This window comes from Talpa occidentalis, unplaced genomic scaffold (assembly GCF_014898055.3).
Source record: "Talpa occidentalis isolate TD23 unplaced genomic scaffold, MPIMG_talOcc4v2.1 talOcc4.7, whole genome shotgun sequence".
Classification (NCBI taxonomy): Eukaryota; Metazoa; Chordata; class Mammalia; order Eulipotyphla; family Talpidae; genus Talpa; species Talpa occidentalis.
The window spans coordinates 91285073-91312642 of record NW_023605083.1 but is presented as its reverse complement, the minus strand read 5'-3'; the positions used below and the strand labels follow the sequence as shown (position 1 = coordinate 91312642).

The 27570-nt window shown below is 51.8% G+C and overlaps 1 protein-coding gene across 12 annotated transcripts; it reads left to right on the top strand.

Moving 5' to 3' along the window:
• Nucleotides 1–1250: 1250 nt before the first annotated feature.
• On the top strand, nucleotides 1251–26482 carry DLG4 (discs large MAGUK scaffold protein 4). 12 transcript variants are annotated; one of them, XM_037494824.1, is made up of 20 exons: nucleotides 1251–1762; nucleotides 9082–9147; nucleotides 13048–13101; nucleotides 13244–13294; nucleotides 13486–13610; nucleotides 13709–13878; nucleotides 13970–14106; nucleotides 14254–14398; nucleotides 19474–19769; nucleotides 19886–19988; nucleotides 20123–20237; nucleotides 22175–22351; nucleotides 22606–22642; nucleotides 22734–22761; nucleotides 22890–22937; nucleotides 23018–23119; nucleotides 23462–23634; nucleotides 24579–24688; nucleotides 25245–25336; nucleotides 25567–26482. In XM_037494824.1, the coding sequence occupies exons 1-20, from the start codon at nucleotides 1733–1735 to the stop codon at nucleotides 25671–25673; spliced, it is 2166 nt and encodes a 721-aa protein (XP_037350721.1). In that variant the 5' UTR covers nucleotides 1251–1732; the 3' UTR covers nucleotides 25674–26482. The 12 variants fall into 12 exon arrangements, with proteins under 12 accessions (XP_037350721.1, XP_037350715.1, XP_037350720.1 ...); XM_037494818.2 differs by having other exon boundaries at nucleotides 1259–1762; nucleotides 9082–9246; XM_037494823.2 differs by having other exon boundaries at nucleotides 1260–1762; nucleotides 13238–13294.
• The last annotated feature ends 1088 nt before the right edge of the window (nucleotides 26483–27570 follow it).

Below are 27570 nucleotides of genomic sequence, written 5' to 3'. Positions count from 1 at the left end.
TTTACCTAATGGTTAGAGTTGTGTGGGGAGAAGGCAGCTCCAGTCAATCCCAGCGGATTAGGGAGATTAAAGCAAGAGAACAGAGAGATGTCCGAGAAAACAAGAGGTGAAAAACAAGAGTCTGTGGAATTGAGATCTGGGGCTAAAGTGGGGAGCTGTGAATCCCTCTGGGATTCCTCTCCTTGAACCCTTTCATAGAGTCTGGGGTGAAAGGGCAGAGAGTGTGTGAATGTATTAGTCTGTCTCTTCCCTGTTCCAATACTCCCTCACTTGCATTTGCCAGCTCCCAGGTCAGCCCTCTGGCTCCTGGCCCCCCCACTATTGCGATGGGCACCCCCTCTCCTCACAGTGCTGCACAGTGACCTCTTCCAGGCCTTGCTGGGTGAGTAGCCCTGATTTTCTGAGGTGCAATGGGGAAAAGGACTGACTGAACTTGGGGGCTGTTTGGGAGCCTGCAGATCATTTGCTTCAAGCAGGGGCCCCACTAGGGGTCATGCGGACCATGTTCTACATGGAGCATTTTATCAGCCTTGGCTGGAGGCGCTCCTCCCTAGCCAGATGACCAGAACAGATAATGGCAGGGAGGCAGGGGTGGGGGAGGGTAACTCAGTTCTGTTCCTTTGACAGATATCCTGGACTATTATGAGGCTTCCATCTCTGAGAGTCAGGTAGGGGCGTGGGGTGGGGGCCTCACTCTGAGGGAGCAGGCAGAGATGGAGGAGAGCAAAGTGTTGCCAATATTAAACTGAGACTTAGGGATCATGGTAACAAAATCCTGAGTCAGGGGCACAGAGAATTCCCTCTTTCCATCTTGCAGCCCCTTCTCCTCCTGCTTCCCTCTTTTCTTTGCTTGTCCCAATTTCAGGCACTAAAGAGTCCAAGACATAATTACTTTTCAGGCTTCCTCAAGAGAATTCGGCAGGAGAGCTAAGCCCCCAGGGATTCCCCTTGGCAGCCCCTCCCTCACCCCCTACCCTCTACCTTGGCCTCGCCTGTATTTAAACAACCGTGGTGCTCTCAGCCCATCTATGGGGCGCATTCTCCTCTAAGAAATGAGATCCACCCGCACAGCCTCTGCTGTCGTTGCTGGTGGCAGACCAGGTCTCCTTGTTCACCTCAGGGCCTCTCTGCTTTGGTTTCTAATGTCCTTTCCCATTATCCGGGTTCCTGCCAGCATTGAAGGAGTTAACTCTGCCAAGGCACCCCCCCATTCTCGCTCCTCGCTCCCTCCCTCCCCCTGCTTCCTCTCTCCTCCTCTCTCCCCTTCCCTCCTAGGCTCCACGGCTCCCTTGGCCGCTGCCGCCTCCAACCCCCCCACCCCACTCCCCACCACGGCCCCTAGCCCCTGGCCGTTAGGCAAGATCCCCCCCTATCCCGGGGCTCCCCGAAATCCAGTTCCCCTCCCCCACCTTAGCTCATGCCCCAGCCCCCGAACTCCGGGGCTGCCAGCCCCCGGTGGTGCCCTCGCCCCTCCTGAGAATCGGGGTGTGTGCCCCAAACCCCATCCCCTCCATTGGGGACCCCTTTTTAGGGCCCCCTTCCCCTCCCTCCCACGTTCCCCTATCCTCTTCTTCTCCAACCCCCTCTTTCCCCTCTCACCCCTCCCCCCATCCTGGCCCCCCCTGCAAAAGTGGGGTGCGGAGGGGGGAGGGGTGAGGACCCGCGGAGGGGAGGAAGGAAACTCCGATGAAGTCAGAGCCCCTTACCCGCCACCGCGGCCAGGCCCCCCAACATGGACTGTCTCTGTATAGTGACAACCAAGGTAAGCATGATGGAGGGGGGCTATAAACTGGGAGGAGGGTATGAGTTTGTGGGGAGGGGTTAGGCAGCCTTAATTTGGGGCTGGGGGCCCTAGAGTGAGAGTATGAGAAAATACATTTGGGGGTCATAATTCAGTTTGGAGGTTTACATCTAAAAATGCTGGGTTTGGCCACAGGTGCCCCCTGGAGTGATCCCTTTATACCTGTAGAGAAATGGTTAATTTGGGGTATTCTATGATTTTGGGGGCCTGGTAGGTTTGCGTTTGTTTGAGGGAGACTTACTTAAGGAGAAGCCTGGTTCACACGGGAGTCCTGCTCCTGTATGTAGACAGTGGGCTACGTGTGTATATGGGGGGGTCCTCTTCTATCCTGGGGGATAAGCTGTGTTCCAGGTGCTTTGTCCAATTTCAGGGGGCTCCTGGCATGGGGATAGGTTATTGGTTGTGAGTCCCTGACTGGTCTGGGGGTGTCAGCTGGCAGGGAAGGGGTGGGCCTTCAGGCTATAGAACAAGCATCTGGTGGTAGATACATTTGGAGGTGCTTTCTCAATTCCAGGAAATTGTTAATTCAGGTTTTGCGCTTATGGAATGGAAATAGTTGGGGGTTGTCAGAGGGCTGGGCCTGACAGATTCACCTGAGGGACTGGATCAGGTGAGGTTAGGATTTGGGGTACTCCCATGGGAGGTAGAAGGTTGCAGCAGCTGAGGTTGTCAGCTTCTAAGGAGGAGGAGGAGAAGGAGGAGGAGGAGGTAGAGGATAGGTTTTGGGAGAGGGGATTTGAGGAGTGGGGGGCAGGTGGGTGGTGCAAAATGGGGGGGGGTGACCCAGGCAGGTACCCAATGTCTGAACCTCCTCCCACACTGTGTGTACCCCTGGTTGAAGAAGTAGGAGAAGAGCAGATGGAGGGGAATGTTCCCATTTCCCCTGATACTTGGGATCAAGGTAGGGGAGTACACCTGGATTTAAGGTTACTGGGGTGAAAAGGAGTAGGAGGAGGGCAGGACTGGTGGTAGTGAGGCTCTGTACAAGGGTATCCTTGTGGTTGGTTGTTGCTGGAAAGAGCAGGAGATGGATGGGGACTGCAAGCAAGCTTCTGGTGGGATGCAGAATACCTAGGTCTTGGCTGTGAGACTAGGACTGGAAAGCTGGATGCCTGGTGTGTGGAGGGAGGCTTGGGCGGGTGGCAGGCAGCTGGGGGTTGGGGGGTGGGACAGGAAGTGGGGGCCGGGAGGCGGGTCCGGGTGAGTCACAGGCTGGGGAGGGGGTTATATTTAGTGGGAACTGCAGCTTCTCAGGGGAGGGAGCTAAGGACACACATGTTCCTTGCCACAAACTCACACATGTGTGTACACATGCATTGTGCACGTGTGAGCATGGATGAATGCAATTGGGGGTTGAGGACTTTTAGATTCGGGGTCCCCACTCCCTAGTCTCTGGGCCTTGGGCTTTTCTCCCAAGATGCTTCTTCCCCTATCCCCTGTAGTTTCAGTGAATTTTTGTGCCTCAGTTTCTCTGGCTTGGCCTCCTTTAATGTCTGTCTGATCTGCTTCTACTGTCTCCTGCCCTTAGCCTGCCTTTTAGCCTTAGCTTTTTACAGGTGTACATAGAAAGCCAACTGGAATGCGTGTGTGGGCTGGCTTCCAATAGGTGAACACAAATATACCAGTGAGGGTGATGGGCTTGGCTGCATTGGCAGCTGTTATGGTAGGGGGTGCTTATTCAGCTCCCTTCCAGATTCCTGCTTCTTCGATAGAGCCCAGGATTGAGCATCTCCGATGGAAGGAGCCTTGCGCAGAGAGGATCATGCATTTGGATTTTACTGAGGCGTGGAGACCCAGGCTTGCCACATTCCTTGGACGCAAAACTTGTCAGTCTCCGGATGGTGGGGACTCCAACTCCCATAAGGCCTTGAGGCACAGATCCCTCAATATTAAAGGATTGCTGCCCGTGAGGCTGTTGGGAGTTGTGGTTCATCTCTATCCAGGGCAGCGGAGGGTTGCTCCTGAAGAGCCAGCAGGGGTCACATGGCTCCTGCCCCCTCCCCCCAATGCTGGGTAGGGTAGGGGCTGCTCAGACTTTGAGGACGCTTTGAGCGTCCCAGCTCCCTCTGAAAGTCGTCCATCTTTCATTGCCTATATTTAGACTCCTGTTGCAGTAATTTAAGGAATATTTGTTGAATATCAGCTACGTGCCAGGCCTGTGCTTTGTTCCAACTCTGCCTTTACAGCTATCACTTAGTCTTAATCCGTGCCTGTATCGCTGCCGGTATCTCTGTCTCTGAGCATTTTCTCCCACTCCGCCCCCGTCCCTCCCCCCTTCTCTGCGCGCTGCTGCCTCCGTTACCATGGTAACCGGCGACGACTGATGTTGCGTGGTGGAGTTGAGGGCTGGGCGAGGGTGGCGGAGGGCGGAGCAGAACAAGTGGGGGAGGGTGGGAAAGTTGGAAAGATCGGGGGCATTTGGCCAGAGCCCCGGAGGCGAAGCGGTTAAACCCTCCGGGTGGTCCTTATTGGGCAAAGCTGAAATGCTGGGGGCGGGGCAGTGTGGCCAACAGTCCCATTCATTGGCCGACAGAGGCGTGGCGGAGGGACAGTGTGGGCGAGGCCGGGGAGCAAATGGGCGGGAAGTGGACGGAGGCGTGGTCTCCCGGAGGTAGGTGGGCGGGGTCAGGCATACTCCATCTAGGAGGCGGGCAGCGACACTCGGAAAGGGGCGGGGCCTTGGCGCTAGGTTACCTGACCGAAATGGGGGCGGGACTGAACTGGCAGGGGCGTGGCGTAGTCCCATGTGCGGAGAAGAGACGGGATTTGAGGGCTTGTCTAAATAACTGCGGGGCGCGGGGGGGTGGTCTTTGGAAAGGAGAATCCGGAGGTTGGGCGATCTGACGTCTCAATTTTTCTAAGATGGAGGTCTGTTCAGATTTCATCAGAGCACAACCTCCTACCTCAGCTCTAAGTGCCAGGGAGACGGTTGCTAGGCGACAGCGAAGTCCTTGATTGCTGCGTTGCCGGGCAACAGGGAAACGGAAAATGGAGGGAAAAAGGAAATGGGGGATGGGAGAGGGTCTTAATTGGCCATAGCGCCCACTGGTGGAGAAATAGGGCCTGTACATTTTCTATTCTAGAAGGAATTTCAAAAACTGCCCCCACCGCACTGACTCCTGAGGATCCAAGCTTTCTCTCCAGATATGAAACTAGGGCATTGGGGGTCATCTTCGGGGCGCATTTAACAGACTCTAATCAACGGGAAGAGAGGGAGCCTGCGCGAGATGCTAGGAAGTCCGTCTTTTTGACACGTTGTGGGCATTTTAGAGAAACCAGAAAAGCAGATTTCAGATTGCTCGCTATGCTTTAAGAATTGGAAAGGTGGGCGTTGAATGGGAGAATATTTGAAAGAGATACTTTCGGGTTCAATTGTTTGGTAGAAAATGGAAGCCTCTATAGAGACCTGAGGTGGTCGGTTTGGAGTGTTTTGGAATATGTATGGGTCACTGCATATTGCACGCCATATTTTACTTTGATGAACATTTTTTGAGACAGATGTGGGGTGATAGATCTATTTGGGGACAATTTTCCAACAAGGTTGAAGTTCAGGATCGTAGAGGGAATATTGAAATTGTTGGGTGGGTAATGTATGATTTTGAGGAGCAAAAGCAAAGGAATAGAGGAGTATCTCTTAATTTAATGGCCTGGGAGTAAATTGAAGAGGTTGCGATTGAATTTGGAGGGTCAGCTTTAAGGTACATTAAGTATTCCCTGAAATTGGGGCCTGGTGATACTGGGAATTGGTATTAGAAGGTCATGAGTTTCTCATTATATACATGGATTTGGACAGGGGACCCAAAATGAATTTGGGTAGTTTATTTGGATGTTTATATTAGAGCAAGGGTAAGTGCACGAATTTCAAGGTCTCTGTTAGTGGCTTGGGGGATAGTACGACTTTAAAAGCAAAGATTTAAGGATTCGATTAATTTGGGAACAAAAACAATGATCTGTGGAAAAGCATGTTCGGCCCTCAGGTGGGGCTGAACTGACAGAACAGGAGATCTTGGCATCTGAGGAGTGCTGTTCACATTAACAGTCTTTGGGGAGGTGGGGGAGGGGCTTGTCAGAGGCTGTTTAGATCCCTTAGGGGTCCTTCTGAAGTGACAGAGAAGCGCTACTTACTTCCCTGTACCCCGGGAGTCCGAGGTTTTTTGGAATGGTTTAGGGGACCTGGTGATTTTAGGCATTGGAGATTAGATGAAATAAGGGGGTCCCTGAGAATCAGAGTTATAAATCGGTAAATTTTGGGAGTGTCTCTATAAAGTCGGAAAAGGAGTATAATGTGGGAGGTGAAGTCCACATAAACAGCTAGAACCGGGAAAGTTGATGGCTAAGAGGGTCTCCCCTCACCCCCTCTCTCCATCAGTGACGCTCACCCGCACTGCGCAGGCGCCTTCCCCCCCCCCTCCGGCCGCAGACTCCAGTCGCCGCGGCCGCCGCAGCCCCCGCCCCTCTGCCCCTCCCCCTCCCCAACCCTGGGACCCTTGCTCTCCCGCCCATCCCCTCCCCTCAGTCCCCCTCCCCTTCTCCATGTCGGCTCGGAACAGATTCGCCTCCATGTGTCTCTGCGTGGTACGTGCCGCGGTATGGGCTCCGGTCCCGCTCCCCTTTTCCCGGACCCCCCAAATCTCAGGGTGCAAGCTTCAAGTGCTGTAGCTCTTCCTTATGCTTGGCGCGGGGTCTCTGGGTTGCAGTGTCTTGCGGACAGGAGCAGTGGGTCGCCCCTCTTATCATCATCCACTTTTATTCACACCCCTCTGTTTTGGGGGTGCAAGACTCGGTTCCAGGTCATTCTGTGCAACTGGGGCTCCGGCATTGAGGGGCCTAAGGGGGAAGGAACAACACCTACCCCTAGGCCTTTTTTTTTACTGGCATTATATTCTAATATATGGGGCTCAGACTTGTTCCCCAATAGCATTTGGACTGTTGCTGGTCAGGCCCTGAGTCCCAGTAGGGTAAAGGAGATCGTTGGTTGCTGCCTATCCGGCTTTAATCCCCTGTAATCTGGGACTGAGAGGTGCTGACCCAGACACCCAACTTCCAGTTTGCGCTTTTGGAATTACTCTTCCCTATCCGCAGACTTTTTTTTTGTAAATTCCTTTCTTTCTACTTTGAAAATGTCCAGGGATTGAATATAGGCCTTTGCTTCCTTCAGCCAGATTCTGGGAACTTTGGTACTTTTCCCTTGTTCCCCATTTCCTTCACATTTCCCCCAAATTCCTGAGAAAGCCTTTCCTTAGTCCTATTACTTCCCTACCCCCTGTGAGGCAGGGGGTGGGGCAGGGAGAGGTGTCTGCAGTCTTACTGAGAGTTTACCATCATTTCCTCTAGAATAAATGATGACATGTTCCTTTCCACTCTTTCATTTTATTTATGTACACCTTGGCATTTCTTCATCAGATTTAGAAATTTCTCTATGGTAGGGTGAAAATGGAGGGACATTAGGCTCAAACCTTCCTTCAGACTCCAAAACTTGAAGTGTTATGAAGTGAGAGAGGAGAGCTGCCTCTGCCCCTCTCCCAGGACCCTCCGCTTCCAGGGCACTGTCCAGGGTGAAGACCAATTTTTCAGGGCTTGTAATGAGCAACAACCTCTTTCAGTTCTTGGAACCCTGTTGTTCAAGAGGGCTGAGTCTTTGAGGAGGGCTATTTAGCTCATATTTCCCCCGTCTCTACATTTCTTGCTCTTGGCATTGAATCCAGGAGGCCAGGAAATGGAGTGTATCCAGATGAACAACTATTTTCCTTCTTTCAGACTCTTCAAGTATATCAAGGTGTTCCTTGGTTCTCCTTGTCTCTGTGGCCTGGGCTTGAGGGTCTTTATGGTCACACTACCATTTCCCTCCTGTTCTCTTTTTATACCCTTAGCTACAGCCAAATATATACCCTTATATCCACAGCATTGGTTCATCATTCTCAGAATTTTTAGAATCATACTCTAGTATCAGCAATTGATAAGCTTCCTCCAGTTTGATTTTGAAATTGTTGCTCTCCAAATGTTGGGGTACTAACTCTCAGCTTCTGAGATACTTTTTATGAGAGGGAAGTCCTCCCTTCTCTTTCTGCCTGTGTATATGGCGAGTGAGTGTATGTTGTCTTCTCTAGTCCCTAAGGGTGCCCTGCATCACATACCACCCTGTTCTTCATCTTTCTCTGAGAATGGAGTTTGGGAGTCTCTGCTTCTGTGTAGGCAGAGGCAGATGTGGGAGGACCCAGGCGGGGTTGCTGTCTGTCATTACTCTTCTCCAGTTGCCCTTTTCCTCTCTCTGGTCCCCAGTTTCTCTCATTTACTGGTATTCCTGTTAAGCTAGTCTGGGAACCCTTGAAATGGCAGGTAGTTGGGAAGAGGGCCAGGGGCTGTGTTGGTCATTCACTCTAAAAGGCTGGAGGGAGGCTAGGAACTCACCCTGGGACAGCATTCTGCCCCCTTCCCCAGTCTAGGAGCCAGGCACCCATTCCTGCCCCCCTCCTGAGCTCTCCCACCCCTGTTCCTCCCTCCTCCTCCCCCAGTCCTTTCTAGCACATCCTATCAGCTGGCTGGGCTTGGCTGGGCTGAGGATATTTGTAGGTGTGGGGCTGACTCTTGGGGCCCCTTTACCACTACTTAGATGCCAAGGAGGCCAGTGGAAGAACTGCATGGATTTAACTTTGTTCTGCTTGTGGGGCTGATGCCAAGTGCTTGTTAGTTGAAGGACCTGACTGGGGTCCTGGGGCATGCAAGCTGCTAGAGACACAGCCACTCAAAGGGTAGAGGCTACAGTGGGGAGATTGAGGCAGCGAAGATGGGGTGAAGGTGGGATGGAACTAGAGCTGGAGCAGCAACTGGAGTATGGAAGAGGGAGGTTACAGTTTGGGGAGTGGGATGAAGCATGAGAAGATGATGAAGGAAGCAAAGAGGATGAAAGGAGTAGAGAATGGGGTCTGGGGCTCTGAAAGAATGGAGGGACTTGAAGATGAAGACCTGGGAAAGGGGCGGAAGAAACTGGAGTGCTGGGTAGAAGGTGGGAGTCCTTGAGTGTGAAGAGGAGCGGGTGGGGGAGAGGGCTGGGGATTTGGAAAGAGGTGAGAGGTTCTGAGGCCTCGGTGGGAGAGGGGGCTGTGGGGAAGGTGGAGAGAGGGGAACCAATGGGCTGGAGGAGAGGGAGGGGGGAGGAGTTGGTCAGGCCCCAGGGCCAGCCGCACTGCACTGACTGGGGAAGAGGAGGCGGCTGGGAGGCCTGGCAGCCTGGAGCCTGAGGCACTGGGCGGCCCCAGTGACGCCTCTGTCCCCATCCCCAGAAATACCGCTACCAAGATGAAGACACGCCCCCTCTGGAGCACAGCCCGGCCCACCTCCCCAACCAGGTAAACGCCCCCGAGCTGATGCACGTGGCGGAGAGGAACTTGTCCCACCTCGAGGCCGTCCACGGGGTCGTGGGCCACACCCACTTCTCCCCCTTCAAGGTAGGAGACTCAGGCGGCCCCCTCCCCAGTGCGGCCCTCGGAGCATCGGAGCTACAACCACCCCAAAGGGCCGGTAGGGCTTGCAGAGCTGTAGGAGGGGGAGGCTGGGATTGGGGGCCTGGGGCTTGGGAGAGGGGCCATTTGGTGCCTGGAAATACCTTGTTCCACAGAGAGGCAGAAGCAGAGGCCAGGCTAGTGGGAGTGGGTGTAGAACCTAAAGGCAGGTTGTGTGTGTGTTCTGAGTGCCTTCCCCCAGCATGCTCTCTAGGCCCCGGCCCTCTTCATTCCTTCACTGCCTCCACCTCTGGTTGTTTTCTGCGTCCAGAGCTCTCTTCAGAGCTTTTGCTGCCCTCATTTGCTCCTGTGCCTGCCCTGCCTCCCCTCCTCCCCCAGCCCCCCTTCCAGCCTCTGGGCCTGGCTCTCCCTGTTCCTGAGTCTCCAGCCCTTTCCATCTGTCTGGCCTGAGACTTCATGGGGCCTTTCTGCCTCATCCCCTGCCCCGGCCTTTGCTCACCTCCTGTGCTCCCTCCCCCTCCCTTCTCTCCCTGCTGGCTGGCTCGCTAGTTCTTGATGCTGTCTCTCTCTCCCTCCCACGCACTCTCCTCCCTCTCCCTGATCCTCAGCTCAGGCCCTCTGCAGCCTGATCAGTTCTTCCCCTCAGCCTGATCAGCTTTGGTCAGCCCTCATCATCCTCCTCCTGCCTGCTCTTCCTCACCCAGTTACCCCTTCCCTATTCATCAAGTCTTTTCTTTCCTCCCAGGCCTCCCCCTCTCTCATCCTCCTGTGCCCTCACCTTCAACCAGACTTTCTTTCTGTACCCCTCTGCCCTCCTGTTATTATTTACTACCACCTGTTTTCCCTTCCCTCTTCCTCTGCTCATAGTATGTGTTCCCTTCGCTGGGACTAGGGAGGCCTTGTTTTTGAGACCTTTTAGTGTTCGGTCCACTTTCCATCTTCTTTCCCCTCAGTCTTGTCTGGGACTGTAAGATGGGGAGGAATAGAGAACACCGGGAAAGCTGTTGTGGTTACATTGTGGGTCGGGTGGGACTGCAGGATCTTGTGGTATGCCCTGGGAAGGGGGAGGTTGCTGACATTTCATCAGAGAGATGGGGAGAAGCTTTCTGAGCCTAGGGATGAGGAGGCAGGGAGGGGCAGCAGCAGGTTCTGGGGTGAGAAGGAGGTGGCAGGAGAGGCGAGGGGGATAGCAGAACTATTCTCTGGCAAAACAGAGAACAGAAGGTGAGAGGTCCTGGGGCAGTGGGCAGACAACCATGAGTCTGAAATCTGGGCAGCAGGTTGAGCTGGTTGAGAGGAAGGAAGGTGAGGCCCTTGAGTTGGGGAGATAGTGCAGGGTTCCTGTGATACTCTGGGGGCTGCAAGGAGTGAAGGAAGAAGGACTAGAGATGGAGTTAATTTAAGTCCCTGGGTGCTAGAAACCAGCTCCGGTGTACAGGGTTGAGGAGAGGAATCTGAAAGAACCTAGAAACAATGAAATGACAGATACAAAACAGAGTTTAAGAGAAGCAGGACTCCATGGGCACAAGGGTTCTCATTGCAAGCTCAAGCGCCCCGAGTGCTGGGTGCAACTCATTTTTATTGAGACAAGCTGCACCCCCCTCCCTTTTGGGTTAGTTACAAGACAATGATTTATTCTCTTGGTATTCAGCATTAATCTGGCACACATTCACCGCCAAGGTTCTGCGTTTTCAAGTTGCTTTGTTACCATACCTGTTTCCTGTTAAACTTAGCTGATACCAGGATGGACATCACGGTCTGGACATGGGCCAGTCTTCCAGCCCATGTTGACCAATCTTCCAGTCATGTCTTTGAGACTTTCTTTGCTTTAGCACTTTATACCTTAGGGGTCTCCAACACCTGGGGAGGGGGACAGTCAACTATGGGAGCTTGAAAAGGGGTAGTAAGGACAGTGTTAGGGAGTGTTGGAATCTGAACTTTCAGAAAGCAAAGGGAAGAGGACAGAGAGTGCTGGAGGCTATAGGTGTGGTGTGGGAGGGCTCAGGAGGAGACCTGAGCAGGTGTAGAGGAGAAGTCCCAATTTTGGGGAGATGGGCGGGGCGGGGGGATGTGCAGAGAGTTGGAGGATTATAATTTGGAGATAGAATCTTGAGGATTTGAAGATGGGGTAAGGGAGAGTGGTGTTGATCTCCCGGGGAGTCAGAAAAGAGGATGGAGGATAAGGGAAGGAATGCCAAGGAATGGGGCTGGAGGGTGGGATAGGCACAAGGAAGTGGGTGGAGAAGAGGCTGGCATTGGAAGATGAAACCTGAAGGGTGGGATGTGGAAATTTGGACAAGGTGTAGAGGGAGGATGTGGGCTGGGGTAGAGAGGGATGAATGATGGGGCCCGGGAAGGCGTGCCCAGGATGCGGCTGCCGGCGGGGACTGAGGAGAGGCTGGGTGTGGATGAGGTTTTGGCAGTCAGTGGCTATTGAGACAACAGCATTTGCCGAGTTTTAAAGGGTCGGAGGATGGTGTTAATAGATTTGTGGGCTTGAAGTCTGTTATAGTGCTTGAAAATGGTAACGAGTGTTGAGAAAGAGCAGTTGGGGGGAGGACCTTTTTGGAATAGGAGAGCGAGAATGAATCTGGGGAATCCTTGATGAGTGCCTCGCACTTCGTAGGCTCCAAATATTTATTTAAGGAGGTAATAGGTTGAGGACCCCGGAAGGAGGCGCTTGGCTTCCTCCCCTCGTTGCCATGGAGACGTGGCTTCGGTTGCCTTGGCAACTGGGGAAGCCCCTAGGACCGGCCTAAAGCTGGCCCCGCCCCAGTGTCTAGAGACCCTGCCGCGACGAGGCGACTGACGTCACGGACCTGGGCACGCCCCACGTTAACCCTTTCCTGAGTGAAGGGGCTGCAGGGAAATGAGAGGCATGGAACCCGGATGTCTTTCACCACTCCCCTTTCCTGACGTCCTTTGCACCGCGTTGTGTGAGGGGTGCAGGGGAGGGAAGAAGGGAGATTTTTTTGCTTTGCGCTGCTACCACAAACCTCTTCAGCTTGGACTACTCTTGGCCAGGCTAACGGGGGGCGGGCCGAGGGCACGAGAGGAGGGCCTCGCCGATCACTAGGCTGGTCACCCTTGGGCCACGCCTACCCTCTCTCCCCTTTCCCCCACCCCCGTTGTCCTGACGACCGGGCCTCCAGGAGGTGGGTCTCCCCAGGCCTTGGCTGGACTGAGATACTGTTGCTTGGCAACAGGGTCCCATGAGGAAGGGGCGGATTGGCTGTCGGTGGGCGAGATGGAAGGAGGGGTCTGATTCTGGGGGAACCCCAGATTCGGGGAGTGGTGGGAGGATTAAAGGCAAATGTGTGTGAAGGTGAGAGGCAAATCTGAGGGGGGACTTATAAATGTATCTGAGTGTATGTAGGCACAGGGGGCCCAGAACCCGGGTGGGCATAAACCCTGGGGTGTATGTGTGTAGTACATGAGGCATATAACAACCTGTGGTGTTACATCCGGTGAGAAGCTAGTCCCCACCCCCACTGCCCCTCCCTCTTCTCTCTTTACCATCTGCTGCTCCCCCGTCTGGCTGTCTCTCTCTTGCTTCTCATACACCTCATACACCACATGCAGGTGGCCTGGGCTGGGCAGACTTAGGTCCGTGCACGTGTGCATGTGTATATATGTAATATGATTGAGCTTGTGTCCTTGAGGGGCTCCAGGAGTAGAGCAGCCTTGCTTAAGAGACTGAAGGATAACCTGGCTATTGGGACCCTTGTTTATAGAGTCCCTCTTGAGCCAAGACTCAGGCAGTTTCTCATTTTTTTCCCCTCACAGGCCAATTCTCCCCCTGTGATTGTCAACACAGACACCCTAGAAGCCCCAGGATATGTGAGTTGTTTAGATTTTTGGGTCCTTGGAGAAAGGAGGAAGCGAGGGAGGGTCTGCGTCCTAGTAGCAGGATGTGGCAGGTTCTCTGGTCGGAATGTCTGTCTCACTGTTTCTGTGTTTCTGGTCCGTGCTGGAGTTGCAGGTGAACGGGACCGAGGGGGAAATGGAATACGAGGAGATCACTTTGGAAAGGGTGAGCAGGTTTCTCCATCCTGTATCTCCTTGGCTCCCTGTCTGTGCTTCTCTCTGTGCCCATGTTTTGTAGGTGGCCAGCCCTTAACCCTGTACCTTCCTGCTCACTGCAGCTCCCCAACCCTTTGCCTTCCTACTCACTTTGCCCAGAGTGGGCAGTGAGGGAGCTGCCCCTCTCTTCTCTCTGCCCAGGGTAACTCAGGTCTGGGCTTCAGCATCGCAGGTGGCACTGACAACCCACACATCGGTGACGACCCATCCATTTTCATCACCAAGATCATTCCTGGCGGGGCTGCAGCCCAGGATGGCCGTCTCAGGTGGGGAGAGGAGACAGGGGTTAGGATTCAGTTTCCTTAGAAAAGAAGGGCCAGGGCAGCAGGAAGCTCCTGGCTCAGGCCCACCTTGCTGCCCCCAGGGTCAACGATAGCATCTTGTTTGTAAATGAAGTGGACGTTCGGGAGGTGACACACTCAGCTGCAGTGGAAGCCCTCAAGGAAGCAGGCTCCATTGTCCGCCTTTATGTCATGCGCCGGAAACCACCAGCTGAGAAGCTCATGGAAATCAAGCTCATCAAAGGACCTAAAGGTAGTAACCCTTTATGTTGACATTCCTGTCCTTACTGTCCTCTGCCCCAAAGCCTATTTCCCAGGTACCCACCTCTGTCATCGCTTTCCAGGTCTTGGCTTCAGCATTGCAGGGGGTGTTGGGAACCAGCACATTCCTGGAGATAATAGCATCTATGTAACAAAGATCATTGAAGGTGGTGCAGCCCACAAGGATGGGAGGTTGCAGATTGGAGACAAGATCTTGGCGGTGAGGACCTCCATCAGTTTTCTAGCTTGCACTTGAGTCTCACCTACTGACCCTGGGCAGGCCCAGACTTCCCTTTCACCTCACCCCCAGTGCATCTGTGTGGGGCTGTTTCTGGCTCTGTCTGAGCTCTGCTTCCCTTGACCCTAGGTCAACAGTGTGGGGCTGGAGGACGTCATGCATGAGGATGCTGTGGCAGCCCTGAAGAACACATATGACGTTGTCTACCTAAAGGTGGCCAAGCCCAGCAATGCCTACCTGAGTGACAGCTATGCTCCCCCAGACATCACAACCTGTGAGAACCCTCCAAACCCTAAAGCTCCCCATGATGTATCCCAGTTAACCTGGTAACACCTCTGATGACCATTCTTCAGTTGTTCCCCATGAAATAGTCACAATGTCTGTTATTTTCTGTGGTTGGAGAAGAGATGGGAAATCAGTTACCATGGAAGAATTAGAAAAGGTTGTCAATAGTCTCTTCCCTGCATGGTTGTATGGTTTTTACCAGACCACATGGTTTTATGGCTGATTTTTTCAGATCTTACGTTCTTTCCAAGTATAAGAAATGATGTTTCATATTTCATTTTATAAGGTCAGTACAAATAGTCACAAAACTACGTGAAAGAGGGAAAGTATAGACTGCTTTTATTTCTGAATAGAGATGTAAAAGTTTATACTATAATAGCAAACCATATGCAGCTGCAAACGGTGCAAAGTAGAGTTTGTTTCAGAAAACTAAAGGTGACTGGATACTAGGAAACCTCTTAATATGATTCCTGTATAAAAAAGAAAAGAATTGCGTAGAAGAACTGAAGTGTAGGCCAGAGGTGGGGTGGGGGGTGAGAGGATTTACCAGAGACACAGTGGGGAGCATAACAGGCTGATTCACTGCAATACATGGCTAAGGGGAATAGTGGGTGAGACAGGAGAGGTCTGCTGCACCATATGTGGGTGAACTCCCTGGCCAGGAATCAGGGATCCAATTCAGGCCATAGTGGTGATGGCACTGAGACTTAAGCCCTAGGCCACCAGGGAGGTCCAAGAAAAGATGTCTTAAGATCATTTCTTTTTCTTTTTTTAAAAAAGGACAGGTTTTTGTTTTTGTTTTTTTTTAAAGATTTATTTATTTATTTATGATACAAGAACTGGGGTATAGGCCAGAGGTGCTGGGAGTGAGAGGATTCACAAGAGACAGAGTGGGGAACAGAACAGGCAGGCAGACTGAAATACACTGCTGAGGAGAGCAGCAGGCGAGACAGGAGAGGTCTGCTGTGCCATGTAGGTAGCTCCCTGGCCCCCCGGGAATCGAACTGGTGCTGCAGAAGCTGTGAGTAGCTTTGCAGTGCTGTGTTTAACCCCCTGTGCCACCAGGGAGGCCCTTAAGGTCATTTCTAATAGGACTGGGAAAAGCATTTGGAGAAATCCAACATCTGTTTTTGGGTTAAAACTTACTAAACTAGCAACAGAGGAATTTTCCTTAACATGATGAAGACTAGTTATCAGAAGCCAGTAATGAACATTTCATAATGATAAAGTCCTTGCAGTATGTCCATCAAGTTTGGACGTAGGCAAGGATGACTGTGGTTGCTGATATTCTACATTGCTTTAGAGCAGGTGTTCTGAACATTTGTACTTACTGACATTTCGAGAATTGAGATTTTTTTCTTATAGAGGGTATTTCTATGCAGCATAGGATGTTTAACAGCATTCTTGGCCTCTATCTATCAAATGACAATAAGATCCTTTCGCACCACTTATGACAACCAAAAATATCTTTAGATACTGCCAAATGTCCCTTCGGAGGCGAAATCACCTTGATTTAGAGTCACTGCTTTATTTTTTTTTAAGATTTATTTTTATTTTTTTATGCATACAAGAACTGGGGTGTAGGCCAGTGGTGGTGGGGGGAATGAGATGATTTTCCAGAGACAGAGTGGGGAGCAGAACAGGCGACTGACTGAAATACACTGCTGAGGGGAGCAGCGGGCGAGACAGGAGAGGTCTGCTGTGCCATGTGGGTTGTTGGCTCCCTGTCAGGATTTTGAACTCAGGCTGAAGGGATAGTTGATGGGAGATCGCGTGATAGCGCTGAGACTTAACCCCTGTGCCACCAGGGAGGCTCTGGAGTCACTGCTTTAGAGATTTCAGACAGTGTGGTAAGGCAAGAAGGATGGATAGATACTACATTTAAAAAGGGAGAGGGCCTCCCTGCTGGCGCAAGGAGTTAATAAGCACAGCAGAGCACAGTGCTGTGAAGCTATCCGCAGCCTCTGCAGCAGGAGTTTGATCCTCAGCTGACCAGGGAGTTACCTGCATGGCACAGCAGACCTCTCCTGTCTGGCCCGTTGCTCACCTCAGTGCTATATTTCAGTCAGTCTGCCTGTTCTGCTCCCCACTCTGTCGCTGGTGAATCCTCTCACTCCCATACCTCTGGCCTGTACCCCAGTTCTTGTATGCGTAAATAAAATAAATCTTTTAAAAAATAAATAAGAAAGGAGAACAAACATCCTTATTTATCCATCTAGATTAAAATCTAATTGATGGACAATTGAACTTGAAATTTCAATTGAAAAACTTAGAAATAATTTGGAAGGTGAAGAATGTGGCTATGAAAGATTAATAGCGAGAATTAGTAACTTCTCAGCAATAGGTGTAAGAAGAGTAAAAAGATCTCTTTTGGCAGGAAAAAAAAAAATCTATAGAATTCTTGGAAGTAGATTTCTGGTTTTTTGACCAGAAACGTATAAGATATATATGAAGAAAATGATGAAAGTATACTAAAGGACTCAAAAGAAGACTGGAAGAAATGGAGAATCACATCCTGTTTCCAGATGGAAAAGCTTAGTATGCTAAACATCTCAACTCTCTCCAAATTAATCTATATATTTTATGCAGCCCTAATCAGCATTTTAATCTCCCCCTGCCCCTCCCGGAACTTGGCAGGTTGATTTTAAAGTTCAACTGGAAAAATACATTTGGGAGAATAGCAAAGAAATTTTTGGAAAAGAATAATGAGGCATGACTACCCCTAGCAAATATGAAACCATACTTTAAAAACATAATAAAATCACATGGAATTATTTCTAAATGCCATAACCTACCAAAAGGAACTTTGACTCCTTGGAGAAAGGGCTGATTCTTAGCCTTGGGCAAAAAATGTACAAGATGAGCTTGTAACATACTGGAAAGCCTGGAACATATCCAAAACTACTAGGGTCACATTAAAGACACAGGAGGGACTCCTACTGGCCATTCAGTGAAAGCTCATTAAATATGTTAAAATCAATGAGATCATCATGATACTTAAGAACAATTGGGTACTTTTGGAGGATGCTAGGGAACCCATTTATTTTGAAAAGTGGCAAATAAAGGGAAAGGGTTGAGCAATTATCTTCCTTTTCTTGTAAAAACTACACTTCAAATTAACCATATGGCTTAAAAGGGGAAATTTATGTAAGAACTCCCCTTAAAAAGTGCTCCCTCTCCAAAAAAAAAAAAAGTAACGTCTCATTATTTTGTAGTCCCCAATGAAATATCAGAGCCAGGTGCTGCTAATCAGTGGTTGCTAAAACTTAGGTGAAAGGCTCATGGGGAATGTTATAATGGATAGATTGGGCTGTCAATACCCAAACCTACTGATTAATTTTACCTAACAGACAGCCAGACATTGCATCCTGTTTTGATGTGGTAGAAAGTACCCAGCAGCATCACCTATGAAGGTTTTTTTTTTTTTTTTTTTATTTTGTTTGGGCCTCCCTGGTGGCACTGGTGGTTGAGCACAGCGCTGTGAGGCTGTCTGTGGCCTGGGAGTGACCCACATGGCATGGCAGGTCTCTCCTGTCTCGCCTGCTACTCCCCTCAGCAGTATATTTCGGTACATCTGCCTGTTTTGCTCCCTGCTCTCTCTGGTGTTTCTTCTCATCTCTCCCCCACCCCACCCTGCCACTACTCTGGCCTGTACCCCACTTAAAAAAATTAAAAAAAAAAAAACCCATTATTTAGAAAAAAAGATTTATTTTGTTTGTTTATGCATACAAGAGCTGGGGTGTAGGCCAGAGGTGTGTAGGGCAAGTGAGAGGATTCAGAGACACAGTGGGGAGCAGAACAGGCAGATGTACTGAAATACACTGCTGAGGGGAGCAATGGGTGAGACAAGGAGAGGTCTGCTGCGCTGTGTGGGTAGCTCCTTGGCTGGGAATCGAACTCGTGCTGCAGTGGCTGCCTATAGCCTGATAGTGCTGAAACTTAACCCCTGGTGCCACCAGGGAGGCTATGTTCTTTTTTTTTTTTTTTTTTTTTAAGATTTATTTATACATACAAGAGCTGGGGTACAGGCCAGAGGTGTGGGGGATGAGAGAATTCACCAGGGACAGAGTGGGGAACAGAACAGGCAGATTGAAGTACACTGCTGAGGGGAGCAGCGGGCGAGTCAGGAGAGGACTGCTGCGCCATGTGGGTTGCTCCCTGGCCATCCTGGGTTGCTGGGTTGCTCTCTGGATTGAAGTCGTGTTGCAGAGGCTGCAAATTGCTTCACAGTGCGGCGCTTAACCCCTTGTGCCAACAGGGAGGCCCAACTGTTCTTTTTTTTTTTAAAGATTTATTTTCATTTATGCATACAAATACTGGGGTATAGGCCAGCGGTGTGGGGTGTGTTTGGGTGAGAGGATTCACCAGAGACAGAGTGGGGAGCAGAACAGGTGGATTGACTGAAATATACTGCTGAGGGGAGCAGTGGGTGAGACAAGAGAGGTCTGCTGCCCCATATGTGTGTTAGCTCCCTGGCTGGGGATCGAACTCATGCCACAGTGGCTGCCGATAACTTGATAGCGCTGAGATTTCAACCCCTGTACCACCAGGAAGGCCCCACCAAAAAATTGAACTTGAATCTGATGAACTCTAGAATGAATTACCAATTTCCAAGAGTTGTGGGCCAGAAGCACCCCCTTCTCCCTGCCACACACTCTGTTGATAGAATTTCCCTAATAGAATGTGGAAAATTATATTCCACAGGTGACCTAATTTTTTCAACAAACGGTCAAGAGGAAAAAATTGTTGAGGAATCTTACAGATTAAGAGACTTCAGACTCAGTGACTAAATGAAAACCCTCCAAATGTGATTGTTCTTTGTTCCACCTAGGACATGTAACAACCTTCGCACCCATTATCCCCTAGGACAGTCAAGCCCTGATGTCACCTATGAACCTGATCCCCAACATTGATGTGACCTGACTTAACACTCTACCCTTGTATCTCTGGCAGAGTAACTTTCCCTGCACCTGAGTCCGGCTCTCTCTAGGGAGAAGGTAGGGTAGTGGTGCTGTCTCTTTCCTTGCATGTCCATCTCATCCTTTCTCCCATATCTTTCCTCAGCTTATTCCCAACACCTGGACAATGAGATCAGTCACAGCAGCTACCTGGGCACTGATTACCCCACAGCCATGACCCCGACTTCCCCTCGGCGCTACTCTCCAGTGGCCAAGGACCTGCTGGGGGAGGAAGACATTCCCCGAGACCCGAGGCGCATTGTCATCCACCGGGGCTCAACGGGCCTGGGCTTCAATATCGTGGGTGGCGAGGATGGTGAAGGCATCTTCATCTCCTTTATCCTGGCTGGGGGCCCTGCGGACCTCAGTGGGGAGCTGCGGAAAGGGGACCAGATCCTCTCGGTAAGGGAATGCCAGCCCCTGCCTGTATCACCCCCTTCCTGGGGTGTAGTCCAGAGCTCTTGGGTAGGCTGGTACCTGGTCCTTATATCCAGCCACTCAGTCTCTCCTCTGTCTAGGTCAACGGTGTTGACCTCCGCAATGCCAGTCATGAACAGGCTGCCATTGCCCTGAAGAATGCGGGTCAGACGGTCACGATCATTGCTCAGTATAAACCAGAAGGTACCAGGCCTGAGCTCCCCCTACTTGTGGGCTATAATGGTCCTTAGAACTCTGTCTCTGTGGCTTTAATGCTGACTGAGGGAGGACAGCAGTAGGATGGGCCAGGGCCCAAGAACCTTCTTGTTCTTCCCCAGAGTATAGCCGATTCGAGGCCAAGATCCATGACCTTCGGGAGCAGCTCATGAACAGCAGCCTGGGCTCAGGGACCGCCTCCCTGCGGAGCAACCCCAAAAGGGGTTTCTACATCAGGTCAGACACTCCCTGGGCTGGGCTCCTCATTCTGAATTCCCCACCCATGTCCCTAGGCCAGCTCCTGCTCTTCGTCTAAACCCTGCCTGTCTCCAGCTCCTCTCCCATGTCTGAGGCTGAGTTGGTGTTCGTGCACTCAGCTGCACAGGTTGTAGTATTTTGCAATATTCCATATCAAAGGGAAAAATAGCCTTTGTCTCAAGTAACCCTATTGCCTTTTTTTTCTAAGATATATTTATGCATGCAAAAACTGAGGTACAGGCCAGAGGTGAGAGGGGGGGAGGTGAGAGGATTCACGAGAGACCGAGTGGGGAACAGAACAGGCAGATGGACTGAAATACACTGCTGAGGGGAGCAGCAGGTGAGACAGGAGAGGTCTGCTGTGCCATGTGGGTCACCTTCCTGGCCAGGGATCAAACTCACACTGCAGTGGCTGCGGGTGGCTTCATAGTGCTGCATCTTAACTGCTTGCACCACCAGGGAGGGCCCCCTGGTCACCTTGGCACTTCCCTTAGGACCTCCAGTTTGCCTCACAATTCAGCAACTCAGAGGTTAGTGCCAGGGGTAGCAGAGTCCTCCAGGCTATCTGGAATATTGCCCCAGCCTGCACATCTCTGTGGAGCTTAGTCCAGGGGGACTGAGCTCAGCTCTTTCGTCTTTCTCCTGTGGATGTTGCTTCGTTTTTAAGATTTCTCCCATTAGTTCTTCTTTCTCGCTCTCCCAGGTGTAGTCACTGTAGCTTCTGCTGCCCCCTTTCTTTTCACCTTCTCTGGGCTCCTGTCCACTCACGTGGCTTTCTCTGCTGCTCTGCTCTGCAGATGTCATGGAGCTGTCAATTCTAGATTGACCTCCTCCCAGAGGTGCAACCCTGCAGTTTGGCCATCTGCTTTCTGGACATGTCCACTGGGATGTCCCACAGGCATCTCACATTCAACATGTCCCAAACTGAGCTCATCTTTTTCCTGTGTGCTTGTGTGCTCTGTCTTGATGAACTGGTGTTTTCTCTCTTGCTGAATTGACCATCCAGACAGTCAGCTCGACTGGGAAATGTACTCACTCTTCCCTCCTTGCTGGGGTCCAGTGTGCCCCCCAAGTTGTTCAGTTCTGACTTCCCAGTGACACTGGACAGTCCTGGAGTCTCTCCCTTCTTTCTGGTGTTACTCTGCCTCCATCTTTGCTGTCTCAGTTCCTTCCTTCCCTGTCCTGATCGTAAGGGTTGCAGTTGACTGACAGGAATTTGATCCTGATAAGGGTAATCAGACTTTGCAAAGAGTCATCTTTGTTTTTCTTTTTTTTTTTTTTTTTTTAAAGATATATTTATTTATTCATACAAGCACTGGGTACAGTCAGAAGTGCGGGAGGGTGAGAGAATTCACCAGAGCCAGAGCGGGAAACAGAACAGGCAGAAGGACCGAAGTACACTGCTGAGGGGAGCAGCGGGCGGCAGGAGAGGTCTGCGCGCCATGTGGGACCCTCGCAGGTGGCCAGGGATCGAACCGGTGCTGTAGAGGCTGCGGCAGCTTCGCAGCCCAGGGCTCAACCGCTGCGCCACCAGGGGAGGCCCCATCTTTGTTTTTCCCTCATGAAGTTGGGTAGATTCTAAGTCACTCCTGTGACTGGTGTGTGTGTGTATTGTGGACAGCTTTCTCGGAAATTCTAGCTTTCACTTTAGAAATTACACAGATCCACAGCCAGTCAAGGGACATAGCATGGACTGAATGACTGTTAATTGTGATGATTGAGAGTGACAGTGGAGCTTTTGATTCTCCTAGTTTTTGGGTTCCTCAGACTCCACAGCACCTGTGGGAGAACCATCAGCAACCTGTTCTTTGCTGTAGACTCTTTGCCCAGAACATTCAGAATGGGTCTCAGGGTGGCCAATGTGTCCTTTCTGGAGTTCTCAGCCAAGCTCTGACCCACGACCACCTGTCCTGCAGGGCCCTGTTCGATTACGACAAGACCAAGGATTGCGGCTTCCTGAGCCAGGCCCTGAGCTTCCGCTTTGGGGATGTGCTGCACGTAATCGATGCCAGTGATGAGGAGTGGTGGCAGGCGCGGCGAGTCCACTCTGACAGTGAAACCGATGACATTGGCTTTATCCCCAGCAAACGACGGTGAGGCTCCCAGGAATTGCAGCCTTCCTGCCACAGGCACCTAAGTTCCCAGGGTTCTCATGGTGGGCAGCCAACAGGGCATGGGTCTGTCTTCTGACTACTTGGGGTCTGTCTGCTGGGCCCTCCCAGGCATCATGATTCCTGTGAGCTTTTGGGACACACATTGCAGGGGCTGCTGGGAGATGGGGTTATCACCTGCCCTGGGACCCTCACTAGGCATTCCCCTAGTCCCCATCCCTTCATGTTTTCCACAGGGTTGAGCGACGGGAGTGGTCAAGGTTAAAGGCCAAGGTAAGTAGAAGGGGTGGGGAGTGTGGGTGGGAAAGAAGGTGACTTTTGGGACAGAACTCAACCAACCATATGGCCTGCTCTTCCTTTCTAGGATTGGGGCTCAAGCTCTGGATCACAGGGTAGGTAGGGTCAGTTTGGGAAAACCTGGGGGGAGAGGGGCTTGAACTTTTCTTAATATCCACAGGAAGGTATCACGGGGCTCTGAGCCCCCTGTCTCAGAGCTCCTCATAGATGTCTTACCTTCTAGGTCGAGAAGACTCAGTTCTGAGCTACGAGACAGTGACACAAATGGAAGGTGAGCCCTGGCTTGTGCCTTGACCCTAATCCCTTCTGCTCCTTGACTCCGTTCTCCATCTAAGCCAGCTCTCTCCTCAGTGCACTATGCTCGCCCCATCATCATCCTTGGGCCCACCAAGGACCGCGCCAATGATGATCTTCTCTCCGAGTTCCCCGACAAATTTGGATCCTGTGTTCCCCGTGAGTGCTGGGGCCTTGGTGGAGGTGGAGGAGGGGTGGACTGGGATGGGCTGAGGAGCTTGCTCACTGAGTATGAAGACTGCCTGTGGACATTGGGGTGTGGGAGGACACAGAGAAGGGATGCTTCTCAGCATCCTCATATTCCACAGTAGCCTTTCCAGAGACCTAGAGAACCTGAGGGTGCTGGGAAAGGTGGTTCTGCTCCTCCTTAGTCTTGGTCTCCCCAGCAGCCCCAGCCCCTTTGTGCTAGAGGACCAGATGGGCACTGTAGGGTTTGTAGGCAGGCTTTAAGCTAGAGGGATGGTGGTTAGATCTTTGGGGGGTGGGGTGACTTCCTGGCAGATACGACACGGCCCAAGCGGGAGTATGAGATAGATGGCCGGGATTACCACTTTGTGTCATCCCGGGAGAAAATGGAGAAGGACATTCAGGCGCACAAGTTCATTGAGGCCGGCCAGTACAACAGCCACCTGTATGGAACCAGCGTCCAGTCCGTACGAGAGGTGGCAGAGCAGGTAGGACCCAGCGGGCACCCCAGTCCTTTTCCTTCTCCCTTCTCCCCACCCCATGGCCTTCCTCTAGTTCTCTCTAACTCTCTTTCTCTCTGTCTCTTTCCCTGCTGGGTCTCGACTTCCTCCTCCACCTCCTTCTCCTCTTGGGCGACTCTGTCTGACCGCCTGCTCTTGTGCCCCGCCCCCACTCCTCCCTCCCTTGCTTCCTGACCCCAAACTCCACACCGCCATCTGTCCCCCTGTTCCTCTCCTTCCCTCCTCCTTGCCCCATTTCTCCTCTCTTCCTGTGGCCTTGTCTCTGGTGGTCTGGCTGCTCCAACTCGCTCCCTCCCTTCTGCCTGACTCCCCTTTGGCCCGCTCCCCTCTCCTGTTCCTGGGGCCTCTACTCCCCTCTCCCACTCCTGTGCTGCCTCCTTTTCCCTGCTGCCCCCCACTCTGCCCTCTCTCTCCATGGCTTTTTTTCCCCATCTGCCTCTCCTCCTTCCCATCTGTCTCTCCTTGTTCCTTCCATCTGTCTGTCCTCTGTCCGTCCTCCCCTCCCTCCTCCCTCTATCCTACTTCCTTCTCCTTTTCCTTTGCTTTCTTGCTCCACCTGTCCTATTCCTGCCTTCTCCCCCCATCCTGCACTCCACTGTCCCTCTCGCCTTGCTCTGCCCCCATCTTTTGGGTCCCCTCCTTTCCTGCTCCTCATTCCTCCTCCATCCCTGCCTGTGCTTGCCTCTGCTTTGCTTTCCCTCTGCCCCTTTCCTTTTTCTCTCTGTCTTTCACTCTGTTCATACCCGCTTCTCACCTTGACTCTCCACATGTGTCCTTTGACATCCATGTCACTTCCCTTTTGGCCAACCTTCCATTCCCCACCTTTCCGTGTACTGTGTCCTGTCCTGGCACTTCTGTCTGTCCTTTGCACCACCTGCTGGTCCCCCTCCACCCAACCTGCCTGCCCCCAGGGGAAGCACTGCATCCTCGACGTCTCGGCCAATGCCGTGCGGCGGCTGCAGGCGGCCCACCTGCACCCTATCGCCATCTTCATCCGCCCCCGCTCCCTGGAGAATGTGCTGTGAGTATGGTCCCAGGGGCTCTCCCCTCTGCTCCCCACACCTGTGGCCATGGGCCTCAGGAGACCTCTGCATTGACCTTTCCCTCAGAACCCTGGACAGCTGCTCTAGTAGCCCCCCTCAGCACTCCCCCAAAGGGGTTCTGCACAGGAGAGCTAGATCCCAGAGGATGCTGGGCCTTTCCCCTCCTCTCCTGTCCCTCTTTTCCTCTGCTGTAGGCAGGACTACAATTCCTAGCAGCCCTTGGGATACACATCTGCTGGGGCAAGCCAGGGCCTTGGGGCTGTTGGGAATTAGAGTCTGAATCCCTTCACTTGGAGCTGAAGGCTGGAAGGATGAGGTTCCAGAGAGGCCCTTGGAATTGCTACACCTGGCTGGGGTGGGTCACGAGGTGGGGGTTAAGGGTACCTGACCCCAGAAGATATTTGGGATTGTATTTTTTGCTACGTGTTCCAAATTAGAAAGTTCTGGTTGTGATATAACATCCTTAAAAAGAGGAGGTAAAAGGCAGGACGGGACCCAAGGCCCTCAGATCTGCATCTTTCTCACTCTTCACAGAGAGATTAATAAGCGGATCACAGAGGAGCAAGCCCGTAAAGCCTTCGACAGAGCCACCAAGCTGGAGCAGGAATTCACAGAGTGCTTCTCAGGTGAGGCACAGCGAGCCCATCTATTGCACACGAGGCGCCTTTGCTGATGTTGAGAAAAGATACCTCTACGGGGTGGATGATTTGGAAAGAGCTGTCCTATCTTTGGGTGGGTGGGTGTAGCCCTGTGGTTCATGGCTTACAGAATTAGAAAAAGGTGCCCCTTCCTTGGGGCTGGTGCCACTCCCCTGAATGGGCATCTGATCTCACGCCCTGCTCCACCTCACCCCCAGCCATCGTGGAGGGAGACAGCTTTGAGGAGATCTACCACAAGGTGAAGCGTGTCATCGAGGACCTCTCAGGCCCCTACATCTGGGTCCCAGCCCGAGAGAGACTCTGATTCCTGCCCTGGCTTGGCCTGGACTCGCCCTGCCTCCATCGCCCGGGCCCCTTGGTCTGGACTCAATTGCCCAAGCCCTTTGCGCCCCCTGCCTCCCTCCCACCCCTTCTTATTTATTTCCTTTCTAACTGGATCCAGTCCATTGGAGGGGGGACACTCCTCTGCATGTATACCCACACCCCAGAACTGGGCTGCTGAACCCCAGGAATCTGAGGTCTGGGTGGGGGAGCCGGGCTCCTGGTCCCGAGTCCTTGCTCCTTAGGACCCCTAGACTCTGCCCACCCCCAACGCACACACAAACCCACTGGGGGTCACCTGCCCTCCCCCATTTCTCCCATATACATTCCAGAAGTCAGGGCCCCCCTCAAGGAGCACCCTGCTGCAGGGATATAGAGCCACAGGCCTCCGCTCTCTCCTGAGGCAGGGTCTGGGGTCACCCCTGCCCCATCATAATTCCCCATGTCCCTTGATTTCTCATTTATTTTTTCCATTTTTTTCTTCTCAAAGGTGGTTTTTGGGGGGATAAGTAGGGGGACTCCATTCTGGGCCCCCTGCCTTCCACATGCCCCCCACCTTTTTTCTTTGCTGGTTTGCATGAGTGGAAGGTCTAACTGTGGCTTTTTTTTTTTTCCTGGGATTTTTTTGGGGAAAGGGGAGGGATGGGTCTAGGGAGTGGGGAACATGGGAGGGGGGTGGGGGGCAGGGGTTGGGGGTTGGGTGTCAGGGAGCCAGGGGAAGACTGGAAATGCTGCCGCCTTCTGCAATTATTTATTTTTTCTTTTGAGAGAGTGAAAGGAAGAGACAGATACTTGAAACCCGGTGTGTGGCCTGGTTATTTGGGGTCTGGGTGAGGAGGGAGACAGGGTGGGAACATAAGGCTGGGCCTGGTAAAGTCAGACCCTTCTTCACCCCACCCCGGAGAGGACAGGGCCTTGGAGGGAATCTGAGAACAAGGACCCAGGGCTGATAGTGAAGAATGGACATGGGAAGGGTGGGGCCTCTGTCCAAGTCCCTGACAGAAAGAGGAGGCCAGAATTTGCACTGTACTTAGGAATTTAGCCCAATCCTGATCACTCCCCTGGACTGTCTTGGTCCTATCGAGAAGCTGAGTAATCTCTAAAGGAAAATGCAGAGGAATTTTCCTTTGTTTATGTTCGTGGGGTTTTAGACAGAGAGGATCTGATAATGGCCTTTTTTTTTTTTAAAGGTTTTATTTATTTATGCATTCAAAAACTGGGGTGTAGGCCAGAGGTGCAGGGGGGTGATAGTGCTGACACTTTAACTCCTGTACCACCAGAGAGGCCCTGGTGATGACCTTTTACAGAGGTTTGCTGATAGTATGCTGTGTAAATATTTAGACATTGGATTTCGTTATGCTCCATCTCTATAGGAAATATTTGATCTTAAGGAAAGATTTGAAGCAGCTTTGCAAATGATGAAGATAGAAAATAGAACCTTGACACCAAAGATGAAAATAGGAGAAATACTTGCAGTGGCAGTGAGGATTTCTGAGCTTCCTGGTAGGGCAAAAACGGGAATGGTCTACTACCTGATTCTGTGATATGAAGGAAAAAATAATTTGGTACTTCAGGGAGTCAGACTTGCCTGACCTTATGTCCTAACTGAAGCTTCTCAGATGCCACTATGTAGAACATTGGCTCTCAGCTTTCCTTCTTTTTTTTTCTTTTGAAAGATTTACCTTTATCTGTCCATACAAGAACTGGGGTGCATAGAGGTGCAGGGGGTGAATCCTCTGGTGAGAGGAGTCCTCTCACCAGAGGATTCACCTGAGACAGAGTGGGAAGCAGAACAGGCAGATCGACTGAAATACACTGCTGAGGGGAGTAGCGGGCAAGACAGAGAGGTTGGTGCACCTGTGGTGCTCCCTGGCCAGGGA